Source organism: Anabrus simplex, chromosome 1, assembly GCF_040414725.1.
Source record: "Anabrus simplex isolate iqAnaSimp1 chromosome 1, ASM4041472v1, whole genome shotgun sequence".
NCBI lineage: Eukaryota > Metazoa > Arthropoda > Insecta > Orthoptera > Tettigoniidae > Anabrus > Anabrus simplex.
In genome coordinates, this window is record NC_090265.1 from 1,747,713,886 (window position 1) to 1,747,730,289 (window position 16,404).

At 39.2% G+C, this 16,404-nt stretch overlaps 1 protein-coding gene across 1 annotated transcript in view; it reads right to left on the minus strand.

Annotated features, from left to right (window-relative positions):
- LOC136858740 (long-chain-fatty-acid--CoA ligase 1) overlaps window positions 1–15,555 on the minus strand; it is a 488,109-nt gene extending 472,554 nt beyond the window's left edge. The window contains exon 1 of the mRNA XM_067138498.2: window positions 15,522–15,555. Coding sequence (XP_066994599.2) covers window positions 15,522–15,540 — 19 coding nt within the window. The 5' untranslated portion in view covers window positions 15,541–15,555. The remainder of the gene's footprint in view (window positions 1–15,521) is intronic.
- Between the last annotated feature and the right edge of the window lie 849 nt (window positions 15,556–16,404).

Consider the following 16,404-nt stretch of genomic DNA (forward strand, 5'->3'; position numbering starts at 1 on the left):
CAAGAAGGACATTCCAGGAATAATTAATGAACAAGGGGAGTGTGTATGTGAGGATCTTCAAAAGGCAGAAGTATTCAGTCAGCAGTATGTAAAGTTTGTTGGTTACAAGGAAAATGTCGAGATAGAGGAGGAGACTAAGGCCAAAGAAGTAATAAAATTTACATATGATAACAATGACATTTACAATAAGATACAAAAGTTGAAAACTAGAAAAGCAGCTGGAATTGATCAGATTTCTGGGGATATACTAAAGACAATGGGTTGGGATATAGTACCATATCTGAAGTACTTATTTGATTATTGTTTGGTCAGAGGAGCTATACCAGATGAATGGAGAGTTGCTATAGTAGCCCCTGTGTATAAAGGAAATGGTGATAGACATAAAGCTGAAAATTACAGGCCAGTAAGTTTGACATGCATTGTATGTAAGCTTGGGGAAGGCATTCTTTCTGATTATATTAAGACATGTTTGCGAAATTAATAACTGGTTCGATAGAAGGCAATTCGGTTTTAGAAAAGGTTATTCCACTGAAGCTCAACTTGTAGGATTCCAGCAAGATATAGCAGATATCTTGGATTCTGGAGGTCAAATGGACTGTATCGCGATTGACCTGTCTAAAGCATTTGATAGGGTGGATCATGGGAGACTACTGGCAAAAATGAGTGCAATTGGACTAGACAAAAGAGTGACTGAATGGGTTGCTATATTTCTAGAAAATAGATCTCAGAGAATTAGGCTAGGTGAAGCTTTATCTGACCCTGTAATAATTAAGAGGGGAATTCCTCAAGGCAGTATTATCGGACCTTTATGTTTTCTTATATATATAAATGATATGAGTAAAGGAGTGGAATCGGAGATAAGGCTTTTTGCGGATGATGTTATTCTCTATAGAGTGATAAATAAGTTGCAAGATTGTGAGCAACTGCAGGGTGACCTCGATAGTGTTGCGAGATGGACAGTGGGCAATGGTATGATGATAAACGGGGTTAAAAGTCAGGTTGTGAGTTTCACAAATAGGAAAAGTCCTCTCAGTTTTAATTACTGCGTTGATGGAGTGAAAGTTCCTTTTGGGGATCATTGTAAGTATCTAGGTGTTAATATAAGGAAAGATCTTCATTGGGGTAATCACATAAATGGGATTGTAAATAAAGGGTACAGATCCCTGCACATGGTTATGAGGGTGTTTAGGGGTTGTAGTAAGGATGTAAAGGAGAGTGCATGTCTCTGGTAAGACCTCAACTAGAGTATGGTTCCAGTGTATGGGACCCTCACCAGGATTACCTGATTCAAGAACTGGAAAAAATCCAAAGAAAAGCAGCTCGATTTGTTCTGGGTGATTTCCGACAAAAGAGTAGCGTTACAAAAATGTTGCAATGTTTGGGTTGGGAAGAATTGAGAGAAGGAAGAAGAGCTGCTCGACTAAGTGGTATGTTCCGAGCTGTCAGCGGAGAGATGGCGTGGAATGACATTAGTAGACGAATAAGTTTGATTGGCGTTTATGAAAGTAGGAAAGATCACAATATGAAGATAAAGTTGGAATTCAAGAGGACAAACTGGGGCAAATATTCATTTATAGGAAGGGGAGTTAGGGATTGGAATAACTTACCAAGGGAGACGTTCAATAAATTTCCAATTTCTTTGAAATCATTTAGGAAAAGGCTAGGAAAGCAAAAGATAGGGAATCTGCCACCTGGGCGACTGCCTTAAATGCAGATCAGTATTGATTGATTGATTGATTGATTGATTGAAGGTACATAAGAAAATCCAGGATAGGTCTTAATGTGAGGGTAGATGACCCACTGACCTCACGTTAACGTGGTAATATGATACTAGAAAAAAGGTAATTTTAAATTAAGTAGTTTAACAGGGACTGTGTCGTAGCACATTCAAATTCAAAAGTGAACCTGTTTCTACTAATGGTTAAAGTAGAAGTCGACAACGACCTACAGAATTCACACACGCACTGACCCACAATATATGTGTAAATTTTCTTCTTAATCTGTTTATCCTCCAGGGTTGGTTTTCCCCTCGGACTCAGTGAGGGATCTCACCTCTACCGCCTCAAGGGCAGTGTCCTGGAGCTTCAGACTCGGGGGGTGGGATACAACTGGGGAGGATGACCAGTACCTCACCCAAGTGGCCTCACCTGCTATGCTGAACGGGGACCTTGCGGGCGGATGGGAAGATTGGAAGGGATAGACAAGGAAGAGGGAAGGAAGCGGCCGTTGTCTTAAGTCAGGTACCATCCCGGCATTTGCCTGGAGGAAAAGTGGGAAACCATGGAAAACCACTTCGAGGATGGCTGAGGTGGGAATCGAACCCACATCTACTCAGTTGACCTCCCGAGGCTGAGTGGACCGCGTTCCAGCCCTCGTACCACTTTTTTCAAATTTCGTGGCAGAGCCGGGCCTGCGGGGGCGGCAGCTAATCACACTATCCACTACACCACAGAGGCGGACATATGTGTAAATAAGAATGGAAAATCCTTTGTAAGCTGAGCAACATTCTGTCTTGGTGAAACGTTAGTACGCAAATGTTTACCTCTGGGGTTAGATATTTGAAAGAGTATTCAGAAAACAAACTGAGCAGGGCTATCCATTTAACAATTATCTTCCTATCTTTTTTAAACATTTTCTTTGCGTCGCATCGACACACATAGGTCTTATGGCAACGATGGGATAAGAAACGGCTAGGAGCGGGAAGGAAGAGACTGTGGCCTTAATGTTTTTTTGCTAGTTGCTTTACGTCGCACCGACACAGATAAGTTTTATGTCGACGGTGGGACAGGAAAGGGCTAGGAGTGGGAAGGAAGCGGCCGTGGCCTTAATTAAGGTACAGCCCCAGCATTTGCCTGGTGTGAAAATGGGAAACCACGGAAAACCATTTTCAGGGCTGCCGACAGTGGGGTTCGAACCTACTATCTCCCGAATACTGGATACTGGCCGCACTTAAGCGACTGCAGCTATCGAGCTCGGTGGCCTTAATTAAGGTGTCTGGTGTGAAAATGGGAAACCACTCTTTAGGGCTGCCGACAGAGCGATTTTTACCTACCATCTCCCGAATGCAAGCTGCCTGCTGCGTGCCCCAAACCACGCCACCACTCGCTCGGTGGAGAGTAGACAGAACATTATAGCGACCCTCTGTGAAAATGTTAGAAATAAATTGCGTAAGTCCGCCTCATGGCCGTGATCTTTAAGGCGTTTAAGTATGTATGGTCTGACACCGTGGTTCGCCGGTTCGATTCACGTTGGTCGAAAAAAATTCACCATCAGAATGTTGACCGGCAGGGTAGGAGAGTTGGTGGTATACAATTTCTAATCACTAGACTGCGTGGCAAAAAGCCTGAATTCAATTAGAGACCTCTCCACAGTGTTCATTTAAAGTAAGTGCATATTACGCTGTTGAAGGTGGTTCGTCCGTGTCCGACTCATTGGCTGATTGGTTAGCGTTCAGAAGGTCCCGAGCTCTATTCCCGCAGGGTCTGGGATTTTAATCGCGTCTGGGTGTTTGTGTTTATCTCAACACTTTCCTGATCACATTCAGACAACGCATTACACTACCAACACCACAGAAACACGCAATACTAATTACATTATTCCATATAGGGTTCGCGCCAGGAAGTGCAACCGGCCGAAAAACAGGGCTAAATCCAATTGTAGGACACAGTTCGCACCTGCGACCCCGCAGATGTGGGGAAAGCGGTAGAAGATTAAGGATAAGAAGAAGAAGATGATGAAGAAGGTGATTCGTTTGTCGGATAGGGACGTAGACCCCGTGTTGCTGTTCGACAGATGTAGGCTATGTGCAGTCTGCGGGTTTCACCCTCTCCCCTCGAAATGTCTTATAACCCTTTCACTCCCGACACATATACTATGAGAATATGGGTGCGTAATTGCCATTTCCTAAGTGATTATGGTCTAAATATTACCAAAAATTAAATTTTCCCCATTTACAAACGCCACTAGGGGTATTTTTTGACCCCTCACAATTGTGAGGGTCAGTAGTAAACCATGACCCTCACAATTGTGAGTATCAGATTTACTAAGGCAATGAGGATGGTTGAGATCTTGCATTTGTCATCCTAAAATGTGTTTCGTGAATGAAAAATCAATTTTTGCCATCATATCCTTAATTAAAGTAAATTTTTAATAGTTTGTAACCAGAAATATAACAAATTATAACAACAAAAGTATTGATTACAGCAGGGTAAATGTCACTTTAGGATTTGTCTCCATAATGGAATTTCTACTTCACTGTACGTAACAAATGGAAACAATTATTGTATTTATTTAAAAAGAGGTAAACATTGCATTTCATTCATCGTGTGTGAGATCTCCGTTGGCAGCCATGAAGTGTGCAATATAGTTGCGTCTTCAAATTATCTACAACCGGATAATTTTCAAAACCATCAATTCATTTGTCTTTTCCGGACACACCTGCAGGTATTTCTTGTGGGGGAGAAAGTTTCCCATTCTGCTCATTGAAATCGTCATACCTTTTTCTCTTGGGTCCACCTAGAATGTACTCTCCAATGGCCAACCGGAACACTAGTAGGTCCATCATCTCTTCTGGTACCTTCCCAATAAACTTGCAATCACTAAATTTTACTCACCCAAACTGGATTTCCTCCGTGTATAGAAATAAATTCAGGACCAGGTTTACATTTAAATGTTTTCATAGACCATGAGACACTTGGCGAAGGAACCGGGTTCACTGGCACTTCTATTCAGATTCTGAACTAGAACCATCTGCACAAGGTTCTGGTTGCCATGCTGACTGGTCATCACTGCCATCAAATCCCTCAATATCTGACGTGTCTAATTAAACTTGAATAGCCCCTGGGTAATCTAGGAGGTTTTCTAGTGCCCGTAGTTTATTTGAAAAGCTACAAGAGACCTTGAAGTACATTTTTCTTAAAATTAGGGATAGATAGTACAGACTGTAATGTAAATTAAAACAGTTACAACTACGTGAAAATATACTGTGAGCAAGTAAAAATACGATTCGACTCTGTAATTAGTAATAGGAACAATAGACAGGTAGCTAAAGCTACTTTAATAGCAATAAATGCATGTCTGACGAACTTAACCTCAAAGCTGAGGGGTACACGTACACTCCCAACACTCACAAACGTGAGTGCATAATTCATAGATGAATTGAATACCCCAAACACTTTTAGATTGGAAACAAATGTATATAATTTAATTCTAGATAGTATTAAGTTAATAATTTATAACGATATAATAATTAAAAGTACAAATTGACTAAAATAGAAACATAATTACCTCGTTGTGCCATCTTGTCACAGAGTTAGCAACGAGACTCCTTGTTTTCAACTTTGAATCTGAGGTTTACCGCCAGACTGCAGTGGTTTCGCATAAACCACAACCCTCACTTTCATGTGAGAGCGGAGTGAACGAAGTCAACAAAATAAATTCGTATCTAGGCAGTGTTAAATCTACACTCACAATTGTGAGTGCAGGGAGCGAAAGGGATAACACATCATTCATCTCATTAACTCTTCAGATATCATTGATGTTAGGAAGGGCATCTGGTCGTAAAAACTCGCTGTGAATGTTCATTTCACTTCTTACGCTACCTAGTGTCCCCTTGTGAGTGGGGGTGGTATTGAACCCATAATTCTACGATGAAAAATAATTCCAGATATTTACTTCAGCTACAAATAACTTTTTTGAGAGTAGCCATGTTTTATTTCAAGAGTCTCGCTCTCCCGTAGGAACGGAACTTACCGTGACAAGCGAGCCACCATCTCGTGAAATGCCGGGATACTTCGGTTGACATCGAGTACTGACTAATTCATCAATTTCGGAAAATCCTTCATAACGAGAGATTTTGGCGACATGGTTAATCCAGGAATAAAGAATCTAAATTATTAATAAACCTTACGTGAAGATAGAATCCCCAGGGTGAATTTATATGCAATTAAGCCTGGAAGAAAGTTGGTGTCATACTCGCGGATTTGCGACACGTGTCGAGGTCATTTTTGAAGAAAGACCGCGAAATTACACGTCAGAAATAAATTTATTACGCCCGTTGCAAGTATGGGAAAAATAAAAAATTAACACCATAATTAATTATAAGTTTGTATGAATTTGTGGAATAAATTTCAAGAAAATTGGTCCAGTGGATGTAGAATTAGCAGATTGCATCACCGAGCTTCATGGTGAGGGTCGCGTCCTCTCAGAATGTATAAAAGAAATCCCCTACACCTACTTTTTCATTCTATCTGAAGGTCTGGATGGTGAAACCCACGTCGCTCGTCTGCAAGAAAGTGCGGGGTTTAGTTCTCAAAATAACTTGTTATATATTCGTGTCAATGGTTCAAGTAGAGTATTAAATGGAAGGTGATAGAAATTTTCCTGAGCTTCCGCCGACGAAAACTATGAAGGCATAGATATCTGTTTAAATACGTAGCTGATTTTCCCTCCGTATTACAATTGTGTGTGTTTGATATTGTCAAAGGGAGTCTGGAGGATAGCCAGTGCGGTCTGATTTTTGTTATCTATTGAAACACCTGGCCAGTATTAGGGTGGACGAAAGCAGAATCCTGGGATACCAGTGACAGTCACCAGTAGAGAAGGAAGTTCGTCGCATGTTAAAACGCGAAGAAAGTGCGTCATTTGCGGTGTTAATCGATAGTGAGTGTAAAATCTGTGTATTTTAAGTTATATATATATAAGATGATGTCTATTGTAGCCATGAACGGCTAAATAAGAGGGCAGCTGGCTAAATGTGGCCGGAATCTCTAGGATGACTACTGTTACAGGTCTGTGTCTATATTTTGTATTAATGTTGTAAAATAGAATTTGTTTGTCCCAATAAATTTTTCAGTGCGTGTGTCGAATTAATAATGATCAGGCGAATGTGTTATATTTCTGGTCGTCGTGTAAAACTCTTCAGGGCAGTAAAATTCACGTTGAGAAACTGTGACATGCGAAGTTTAAATAATGAGTTAAAATTATTTGAGATATTGTTCAAACTGATCAAAGTTAGGAAGGTGATAATGATCATGTAGTCGTGCTGAATGCAATAATTCCGAATATCGTATGGGTTCAGAAAATTTTGTCGAAATAATAATAATAATAATTACAACAGGATAAAATTTTTCTATGTTAAACGTGTATTTAACAGATATGTTGAGTAATATTCGCGTTCGTCTCGAAATCCAGTGAAGTCTGATAAAGTTCTATTTATTCGTGGGAAGGTAATTTTTGTGACATAGTACATGACGGTGATATAGGAAATCACGGAGTGTTATTGTATTCATCAGGTCCGAAAGTTGTAGTAAAAATAAATGAATAGATCCTTATAAAATTGTTCGTCACGGGAATATTGAGGCTTGAAAGGTTTTGAAATAGGAAGAAATGGATTGTGCCGGAATGATATGTTGAGAGAATAGTTGTGTAGATGTTGAAGGCATAGGAAGCCTGTATTTCATGAGTAATGCCACCGTGATAGGCGATGGAGATGAATTTTTGAGACAGGCTATATTTGTCGATGGCAAAGAATTTTTGAGACAAGCTGTATATTAAATGTGATATTTCTGATTGTATTGAGATTCCGTTAGCAATCCGGAACAGCTGACCGGGTGAAGGTTGGTTCGAAGTGAGTGCTTTGTGACACACATTACGATTTCAAGTTAAGATCTCCCAGTGAAAAACAATTTCTGTAGAAGAGTGTAGCTCTTGGCAGTTAAGTCCAAGTGACGATTTACGTAAAGTCAGCAAAATTAATATTATAGTATGCGATCTCAAGGATAGAATAGCATCCTGAATACACGGTTGGTGTTATTTGACTGTTATAACAAATTTCCATTCAGTAAATTTCATATATTACGAGACAATAATTTATCATTAAATCGGAAACATTGTGGGATGAGATAATGGACGTTATTAAAGCGATAGTTTGGCTGTGTCGATTCACTGAATTTCGCTTCACTGGATAGTTTATGGATCTGAATGTTTGGAATAGTGAGATGGTAGGCGATTTTGGGCCTCACCCTAGAATTACAGTGTGGATTTTTGCGGTGGTGATGATTACTGTTTTGGCGATATTCACGGAATGTTAGACGTGTGCTGAAATTCATTATTATTTTTCCAGACTTTATTGCGTATGTCGAAATCGTGTTTGAGTTGTGGATTGTTTCCCACGCGTTATTTATTTTCAATTTCACGTTTTATTGACAAGATAGGGACTTAGTTGCATTTTCAAACTTGCGTTCATTCTGTGTAAAGATTCATTGTGTGCCATAGTTTCCAGCTAAATATCAAAGAGTGTGTTTGAAGTTACGATTTCGCCTGACATTCTAGAGGAGGAGTAGACATCCAAGTTTCCGCTCGATGATAGATTTAGGACGTTACGCGTATCAGAGGAGTATATGGAAGAGTAGACATCCCCATTTACGCTCAACGATAGGTTTAGAAAGGTGTGTGTGTACATAGATGTTATTGTTAGGGTGTGTAGACACTAGGTAGTCCCGACGATAAGTTTAGGGTGTTGTCTGTATATATTCAAGTCTTGGGTTAGGTGTTTTTGCGAAGTGACTTGAACGATGGTAGTGTCTGCAGTAGTGTATGCAATGCGAAGAGTGTTAGCAAAGTAATATTGAGGCCATGTTTCGGCACAACCCTTACCAGCTGGAAGGTGTTTACAAAAGATTATGGAACCACGTGAACGTGAGGGTTGTCCAACATTGGATACTTAGCTAACGGTGATTGAGTATTACTGCTGTTTGCCACGCGCTCTTGAGTTTATTGAACTTTAGTACTTTAATTTATTTACGGACTTAATTGTTTTGTCGTTCGGACGTTCGATTGCTTTGTTAGTGTGCGTGTTGACACTTAGCTTATTTATGTGAGACTTGAGTTACGAATGTGGGTTCGATTCGTCAGCCGGGAATATATATTTTATTTTCAATTTTTTGTTCTTTCATTTTTATAATAGTTGACTGTGGTCGATCAATACCTTGTAGTTAGTTTGATGGGACAAACAATAAGTAGATGGATCTGTAATGATAGTCGCAGTTTTAAGGGAAAGAATTCCCTAGATTGTTTTGGTATTTTTAATCTTATTTTACCACGTGGACTTGTAATTTTATTAAACTTAACGTAACTGTTTATAACCTGAAAGTTGGTTTTATAAGAATATTTTTCAAGTGATTTACCACTTTTTCTTTCACTTCAGTGTTTGGCATTTCTTCTAAATGCATGATGAATAAGTGTTTCCTGCATTTCGCAGTTTTGTTCCTTCAGAAAGACGTAACGTAAGATCTTCTCGGATCGAGTTGTTGTTTGTTCCTTCTGAACAGCTGTTTGGGTGATGCACGTTTCAGCATCGGGATTATTCCATAACTTAAGGGTGTCACGAGATGACAGAACATGGTGGAATTTTATTTTTTATTATAACTACTGATGTTAACTTGTAGTGAACACCATGCTTTCCAGTAGTATTTCGCAACCTATCCAAAGCAACTGATAGTCAATTTGGTTCCATTAAGGGTCCATTCGGCGGGTGTTCCCATATCCGACAGGGTATTTGACTGGTGGATAACCTTAATTAAATTTAAATCTGGAATTCTACTTGTTGAAAGTCAGATTTTACACGGATCGTGTGGATTAATTCTCAGTTATCGTTTGGATAAATAGGTGCCCGATTTTCAGGTTTTCTTTTCATTTTTCTAGTTTTCTCTGTCCACTAATCTGTGACATTTCTACTTTTCTCCGAAGAAAGTTCTTCGATAAATGTAACTAATAAAACTCACGCAATGCAATGTGACTGTGTTGAAACATTGAATAATTAACTTCTTTTATGAATGATTTTATAAAAAATACATTTTTGCATTTAATTAATTCAATAAAAGTTAATAAGCACATATTTGCTCCTCATTTCAAGTAGTTAGGCTTTCTGAACGCCATCGTTTGGTTAAGATCGTGACCGAAATAGTCCCGCTACGACCTCAAGATTAAAGAGTTCGATATTGCTCTACTGCAGCAGTTGTGGCCGACCAACGATGGAATGGTAAGTTCAAGGATTCAGTATAATAACACCCACAGTATCACCTGCCTGTCGTAAGAGGCAACTAAAAGGGGCCTTAGGGTCTGTGAACTTGGCAGCGTGGGTTAGCTACTGCGGGGCCATGGGCGCCCGCAAGGGGGGCAAGGGGGGCACTTGCCCCCCCTGGAATTCTAAAGATGTTGATGTTCAATTGTTTAATATCATACTAGATTATTTCATAAACTGAAATTACTGACAGTCAGCTAGCATATGTTATAACTGGAAGTTTCTGTAAACAGTTTAATGTTGCTGACGTTATATTGGTTTTTATATTCAAGAAAATTGTTAATGTGCCCCCCCCCCCTGGAAAAGATCCTGCGGGCGCCCATGTGCGGGGCCCTTAGCTGAGTCCTGGCATTGCTTCCACTTGCTTGTGCCAGGTTCCTCACTTTCATCTATCCTCTCTCACCTCCTTTGCTCAACTCTTGTCCTTGTGCGTCCCCGGCGGTATTAGAATATACAATTGCATGCAGGCAAAAGGCAGTTTTAATTTCATGCCATAAAAGTACACGTCATTACTGGGTTACCATAGCCGTAAATAATTCGTTTTCAGAAAATTTAAACAACCTTTATCACAAATCTTATGAAGAATTCTAGGGTCAAATACTTATTTTTCAGTTGCAGTTCATGAGGCACTGTATAAATTTAGGGATCAGCACTGCGTGTTGATAGTTTCGAAAATCATGAATAAGTCGTAGATCAAATACGTAAATGTAGTACGGAGCAACTTCTATGTGCCGATCGGCAATGTGCTTCGAAAGGTTTATGGAAACCCAATGAAGACATTTAAAAAGTTCAAGTAACAAGTCTTTAAATGCTGATATGAGGGAAATAGTACAATATAGTTGTATATCATTTGTCGAAAGAAATATATCTAAGTTAAAGAAACTCGTATGTTAGAATTTTGAAGTTATAGTGTTATAGTTTTAAACAAATATCAGATGGAATAAAAACTTGATTTACAGATAAGAAATAAGTTACTTTAACATGTAATCAAGTTTGGTAATGATCAGATCAATATTTTAAAGTTATGAATTTTTAAAATGAGCGCTCCGTTGGAAATGGAGAAAATACTGGCACTTTTTTTGTTCAACCTGCGTTAAAATGTTAACTGGGTGCTATAAGAAATATATACTCTACATAATTAAACGTAGAATACAATAATCTAAATTTTGGTGTAGTTTGTTTCTATGTGGGACAAAGGATAAACTATTTATTAACGTATAAACCCAGGTGTCTATACTTTTTCCACGAGTAGGGACTCTTTCATTTTGACGCCCTTCGTAGTCCTTGCCCTTCTTTGGCCGATATCTTCATTTTTCGAAGAGTCGGACTCCTTCCATTTCTACCAAAGTTCCAGAAATAGGGGATCAATCAATCAATCAATCAATCAATCAATCAATCAATCAATCAATCAATCAATCAATCAATCAATCAATCAATCAATGATTGCAAAGAAATTGGAAATTTATTGAACATCTCCATTGGATAGTTATTCCAATCCCTAAGTCCCCTTCCTATAAACGAACATTTGCCCCAATGTGTCCTCTTGATTTCCAACTTTATCTTCATAATGTGATCTTTCCTACTTTTAAAGACACCATCATCACCACCATCCGGCCCCGCTGAGAAACAGGACGAGGGTTGCACATACAGGCCCATATAAATCACTTACAGTTATGGTTACGAAGCATTACACATACTACTTGCGTCGAACAAGTGTTATGCTGAACTGAATCTCAAGAATAAGATAGAATTAAGATTGCTTGACATGAATGACAAGTTTAATTCTTCGGGGCATGATAGCCGAGTGACATCGTGATTGGCTTATCAGTCTAGGGCCCGGATTCATATGCACTAAAAACTCGAAAAATATGCATGCACATATGCATTAAAGTGTTGAAAATATGCATGAAAATATGCATTATGAATCAAACAAAATACTCTTACCAAACACATTATTTAATTTTAACTCAGTGTTAAATTGATAAACACTAAACAGGTTTCATTCCTTGTAAAATGATACATGCCAGTAGGTTATTAACAGTTTTTCAATGTTTTCATGGGTCAATGACTTTCTGTTGTCGGACAGAATTAATTTATACGCTGTAAATAATCGTTCTACGTCGACGGACGTAACTGGGCAATACTTGTACACTGGCACTGATTGCTTGGAACATTCTTCTGGCAAAGACTGCCTGATTCTACTCATGTAGTTGCTTATGGATTGAAATGTCAGAAAGAAGGAAATAGCTACTGTGAAAAGGGTCATCCGTCTGCGATACTGAAAGCACTGCCCTTGATCAGGGAAAGTTTCTTGTGTTGCCAAGGGATGTAAAACATATAATAGAGTTCATTCTATTTTTAATAATAATAATAATAATAATAATAATAATAATAATAATAATAATAATAATAATAATAATGCTATTTGCTTTACGTCCCACTAACTACTTTTTCGGTCTTTGGAGACGCCGAGATGCCGGAATTTAGTCCCGCAGGAATTCTTTTACGTGCCAGTAAATCTACCGACACGAAGCTGACGTATTTCGGCACCTTCAAATACCACCGGTCTGAGCCAGGATCGAACCTGCCAAGTTGGGGTCAGAAGGCCAGCGCCTCAACCGTCTGAGCCACGCAGCGCGGCAATTATATTTTTCATTTCGTTCAGAAATCTTAGATAATCGATCACACATAAGAGAAAAATATATCTATTTACGCATTTTTAAAAATCCGGGCCCTACTTATCACCAAGGCAGACATGGTTAATGCATGTTGTATTAAAGAAGTTATGTCCCTGTGGCTGGGATGCCAGGTAAAACGGCATTTTCCGTGGTCACGATATCAATAACTAGGTAAAAATTCATTTATTTTATTTACAACTTGCTTTATGTCGCACCGACACATAATAATAATAATAATAATAATAATAATAATAATAATAATAATAATAATAATAATAATAATAATAATAATAATAATAGGAGTGGAAAAGAAGCGGCCGTGGCCTTAGTTTAGGTTCAGCCCCAAGATTTGCCTGGTGTAGGCAAAGTACTTGCTCGAATTGCTATATGTTCCTTCCCTAGCACTCTCGTGAAATATAAACGTTTGGATCAAACTTTTTTGTTTGACCTGCGCTGCAATGTACATGATTAATAATATCCCTATTATCACTCAGAACCAACAGTCATTTAATAAGAAATGCATTACTCATCCCTCTAATGACCATTGTGAGTCAAAATACCGTACGTAATACAGTATACCATAGCCGGGGTGAATGACTCAGATTGCGGAGCGTTGGCGAAGGTGGCGCATTACGCCAGCTTCGTGTCAGTGGGTTTACAGGCATAGACATTCCGATTCCTCTCCCTCCTGTATACCATAAAAGTAGTTAATAGGACGTAAAAATCAGTACTATTATTATTATTATTATTATTATTATTATTATTATTATTATTATTTGCTATTTTCTTTACGTCGCACCGACACAGATATGTCTTATGGCGACGATGGGATAGGAAAGGCCTAGGAATTGGAAGGAAGCGGCCGTGGCCTTAATTAAGGTACAGCCCCGGCATTTGCCTGGTGTGAAAATGGGAAACCACGGAAAACCATCTTCAGGGCTGCCGACAGTGGGGCTCGAACTCACTATCTCCCGATTACTGGATACTGGCCGCACTTAAGCGACTGCAGCTATCGAGCTCGGTATTATTATTATTATTATTATTATTATTATTATTATTATTATTATTATTATTATTATTATTATTATTATTATTTCCGGCTCCTTGTCTGACTGGTCAGTATAGTGTTCTTCGGTTCCGAGGGCCCCAAGTTCGATTACTGGCCGGGTCGGAGAATTTAAACTTAAATACCACTAGCCGGGGACTGGGTGTCTGTGCAGTCCCCAACATCCGTGCAACTCACACACGAAACACAACACTATCCTCCACAACAATAAAACGCAGTATGCTATATATCGCAGTGCTTCCCACCCTCGTCGGAGGGTCTGCCTTACAAGGGATGCACCAGGCAAGAAATAGCTACACGAAATACAAAATTATTATTATTATTATTATTATTATTATTATTATTATTATCATGTAATTGTGACATGTATATACTGTCTTGTTGAGACTCTGTGTTCATAAAGTTGCTATATTATGATGAGGGGTCGTGATAGCCGAGGAGACTAATCACAGGTTTCTCACCAAGGCAGCTGCGGTTCGAAACCTGGCCAATGCATGTAGGATTTTTGAAATGTAAAGTCATATCCCAGTCATTCGAATTCGACGTAAAACTCGACGTTTCGTGGCTATGACCATGATGTCAGCTTCTTCTTCCACCGCTTTTCCCATACCTGTGGGGTTGCGGGTACGATCTGCGTAGCACATGTGGATTTACCCTTGTTTTACGGCCGGGCTCCCTTCCTGACACCAGTCGTGTGTGGAGGGATGTAATCAATATTTTATGGTGTATTATCTGAATGTGAAGAGGAGAGTTTTGGGACAAACACAAACACCCAGTCCTTAAGTCAGAAGAATTAATCAGAAATTATTAAAATCCCCAAACCAGCTGGGAATCGAACCCGGGTCCCTCTGTAACGAAGGTCAGTACTTTGACAATTCAGCCAAATATCTGACTATGATCATGATATCAACAATCACGTAACATTACAAGTATTATCATCAAAATACATGGTTTCCTTTCAGATAATATTTTGGGTCATATCCTACCTATAAGCTAAAACAACTTAGCTTTCCTGGAAACTAATAATTTCAAAACTCTTCTCTAATTGGGTGGACTCTTCACCAATTGTATGAGAAGATGAGAAAGCCGGAACTAAATGTCAAATCGTTTTATTTATAGACTTCTTAGAAAATAACTTCCTACATACCACAATATTCACCGGACATAATAGTACCAAAGTAAGATGAAGAATGATACATACAAACTATTGTACTATTTCTAGACAGAAATGCACGGACATAACCTATCAGGTTTGACAGCGCGCCGCCATGACGGCACCCATTTCATCAGTACCACGTGGTTCAGTGACATCATCGAGTGAAATATTATATTCGACATTTAAGTTAACCGGCACGCACTGTTTCGTCTTGCACGATTTATTTCTTAAGTAAACCATGCACAGAATGTATCCCTAATAACAGAACTTCAAATCAAAGTACATGACATTTTAAAAATGAAATATAAATAGGGAATAATATACACTCTAACTGAAAGGGGTTTTAAATATTAGATTTTCATAGAGTACCGTCAAAGTAATGTGCTGGCGGGTTTAAGATTCTGTCTTATTGATTGTCGAGCGCTGACAAAATGTATACATATTAAATTTTAATCTAACAGAGGATATTTACCTAAAATGTCAATTAATAATAGCAGCAACATTAGCTGAAAAATAGATTAAATATTGTTGAATACTCACCGAAACGGGTAATACTCATGTTGTCCTTAGAAACCATTTAAAGCTCATAACCAGTAGATTCACAACAAGGATAGAAATCTCGATCTATATACAGCAACAATAACAATATCGGATTTAAAATGTGTAACACACTATCCACTCGGTACATACAACACTCACTCACACACGAACCCAGGCCAGTGCCAGATTATCCAGCACCACCGATGGCCGGGTTTCGTTTGTTATTCGCTTTGTGATTGGCCGGCACCGGTGGTGTGTTGGTCGTGACGTCACGGTGCGCAAGGTGGCGAGAATTTGACTCAATCGATAGAACTTGTTATAGTATGGTTCGCACACGGGGGTTGGAGAAGAGGGGGAGCGTAGTTCCAACACGGGTACACGCAATAGGGCAAAGAAAAATCAATTTCCCCTTCTCCTCTTCATCCCTCTCTTACCAGTACAGTTCATTCATAAATAAAACATTACAATGCGTACTAAAACTCACGCATTATTCTAACGATTGCACCTAAATGACAGCTTGAGGCAGTAAGGCCAGAAGGCTGGAAGCGCATGCGCCGAGTGGTACATGATTACTGATGGCGTAACATATTAGCACAAGAAACGGCCCTGACTTAAGAAGTCTGTGAGTACGTAAACTTGAAGGCGACAACGAGCCTTGATAGATGGTGAGGGCAAATTCTTTGCTCTTGTCAGTGAGAACCAATCACGAGAATGGGATGTTAAATGGTGTGACCCGGCAACACATATCCTGTGACGTTAGTTTTGAGTGAGAGCTTACAATGAATGTGGTACACCGGTTGATTTAGCTTTAAGGAGTTAAACCCAAAGGTCATCAGCTCCAGGTGTCCGGCTCTATGGCTGCGGGTCTCGATGTCCCGTGTTC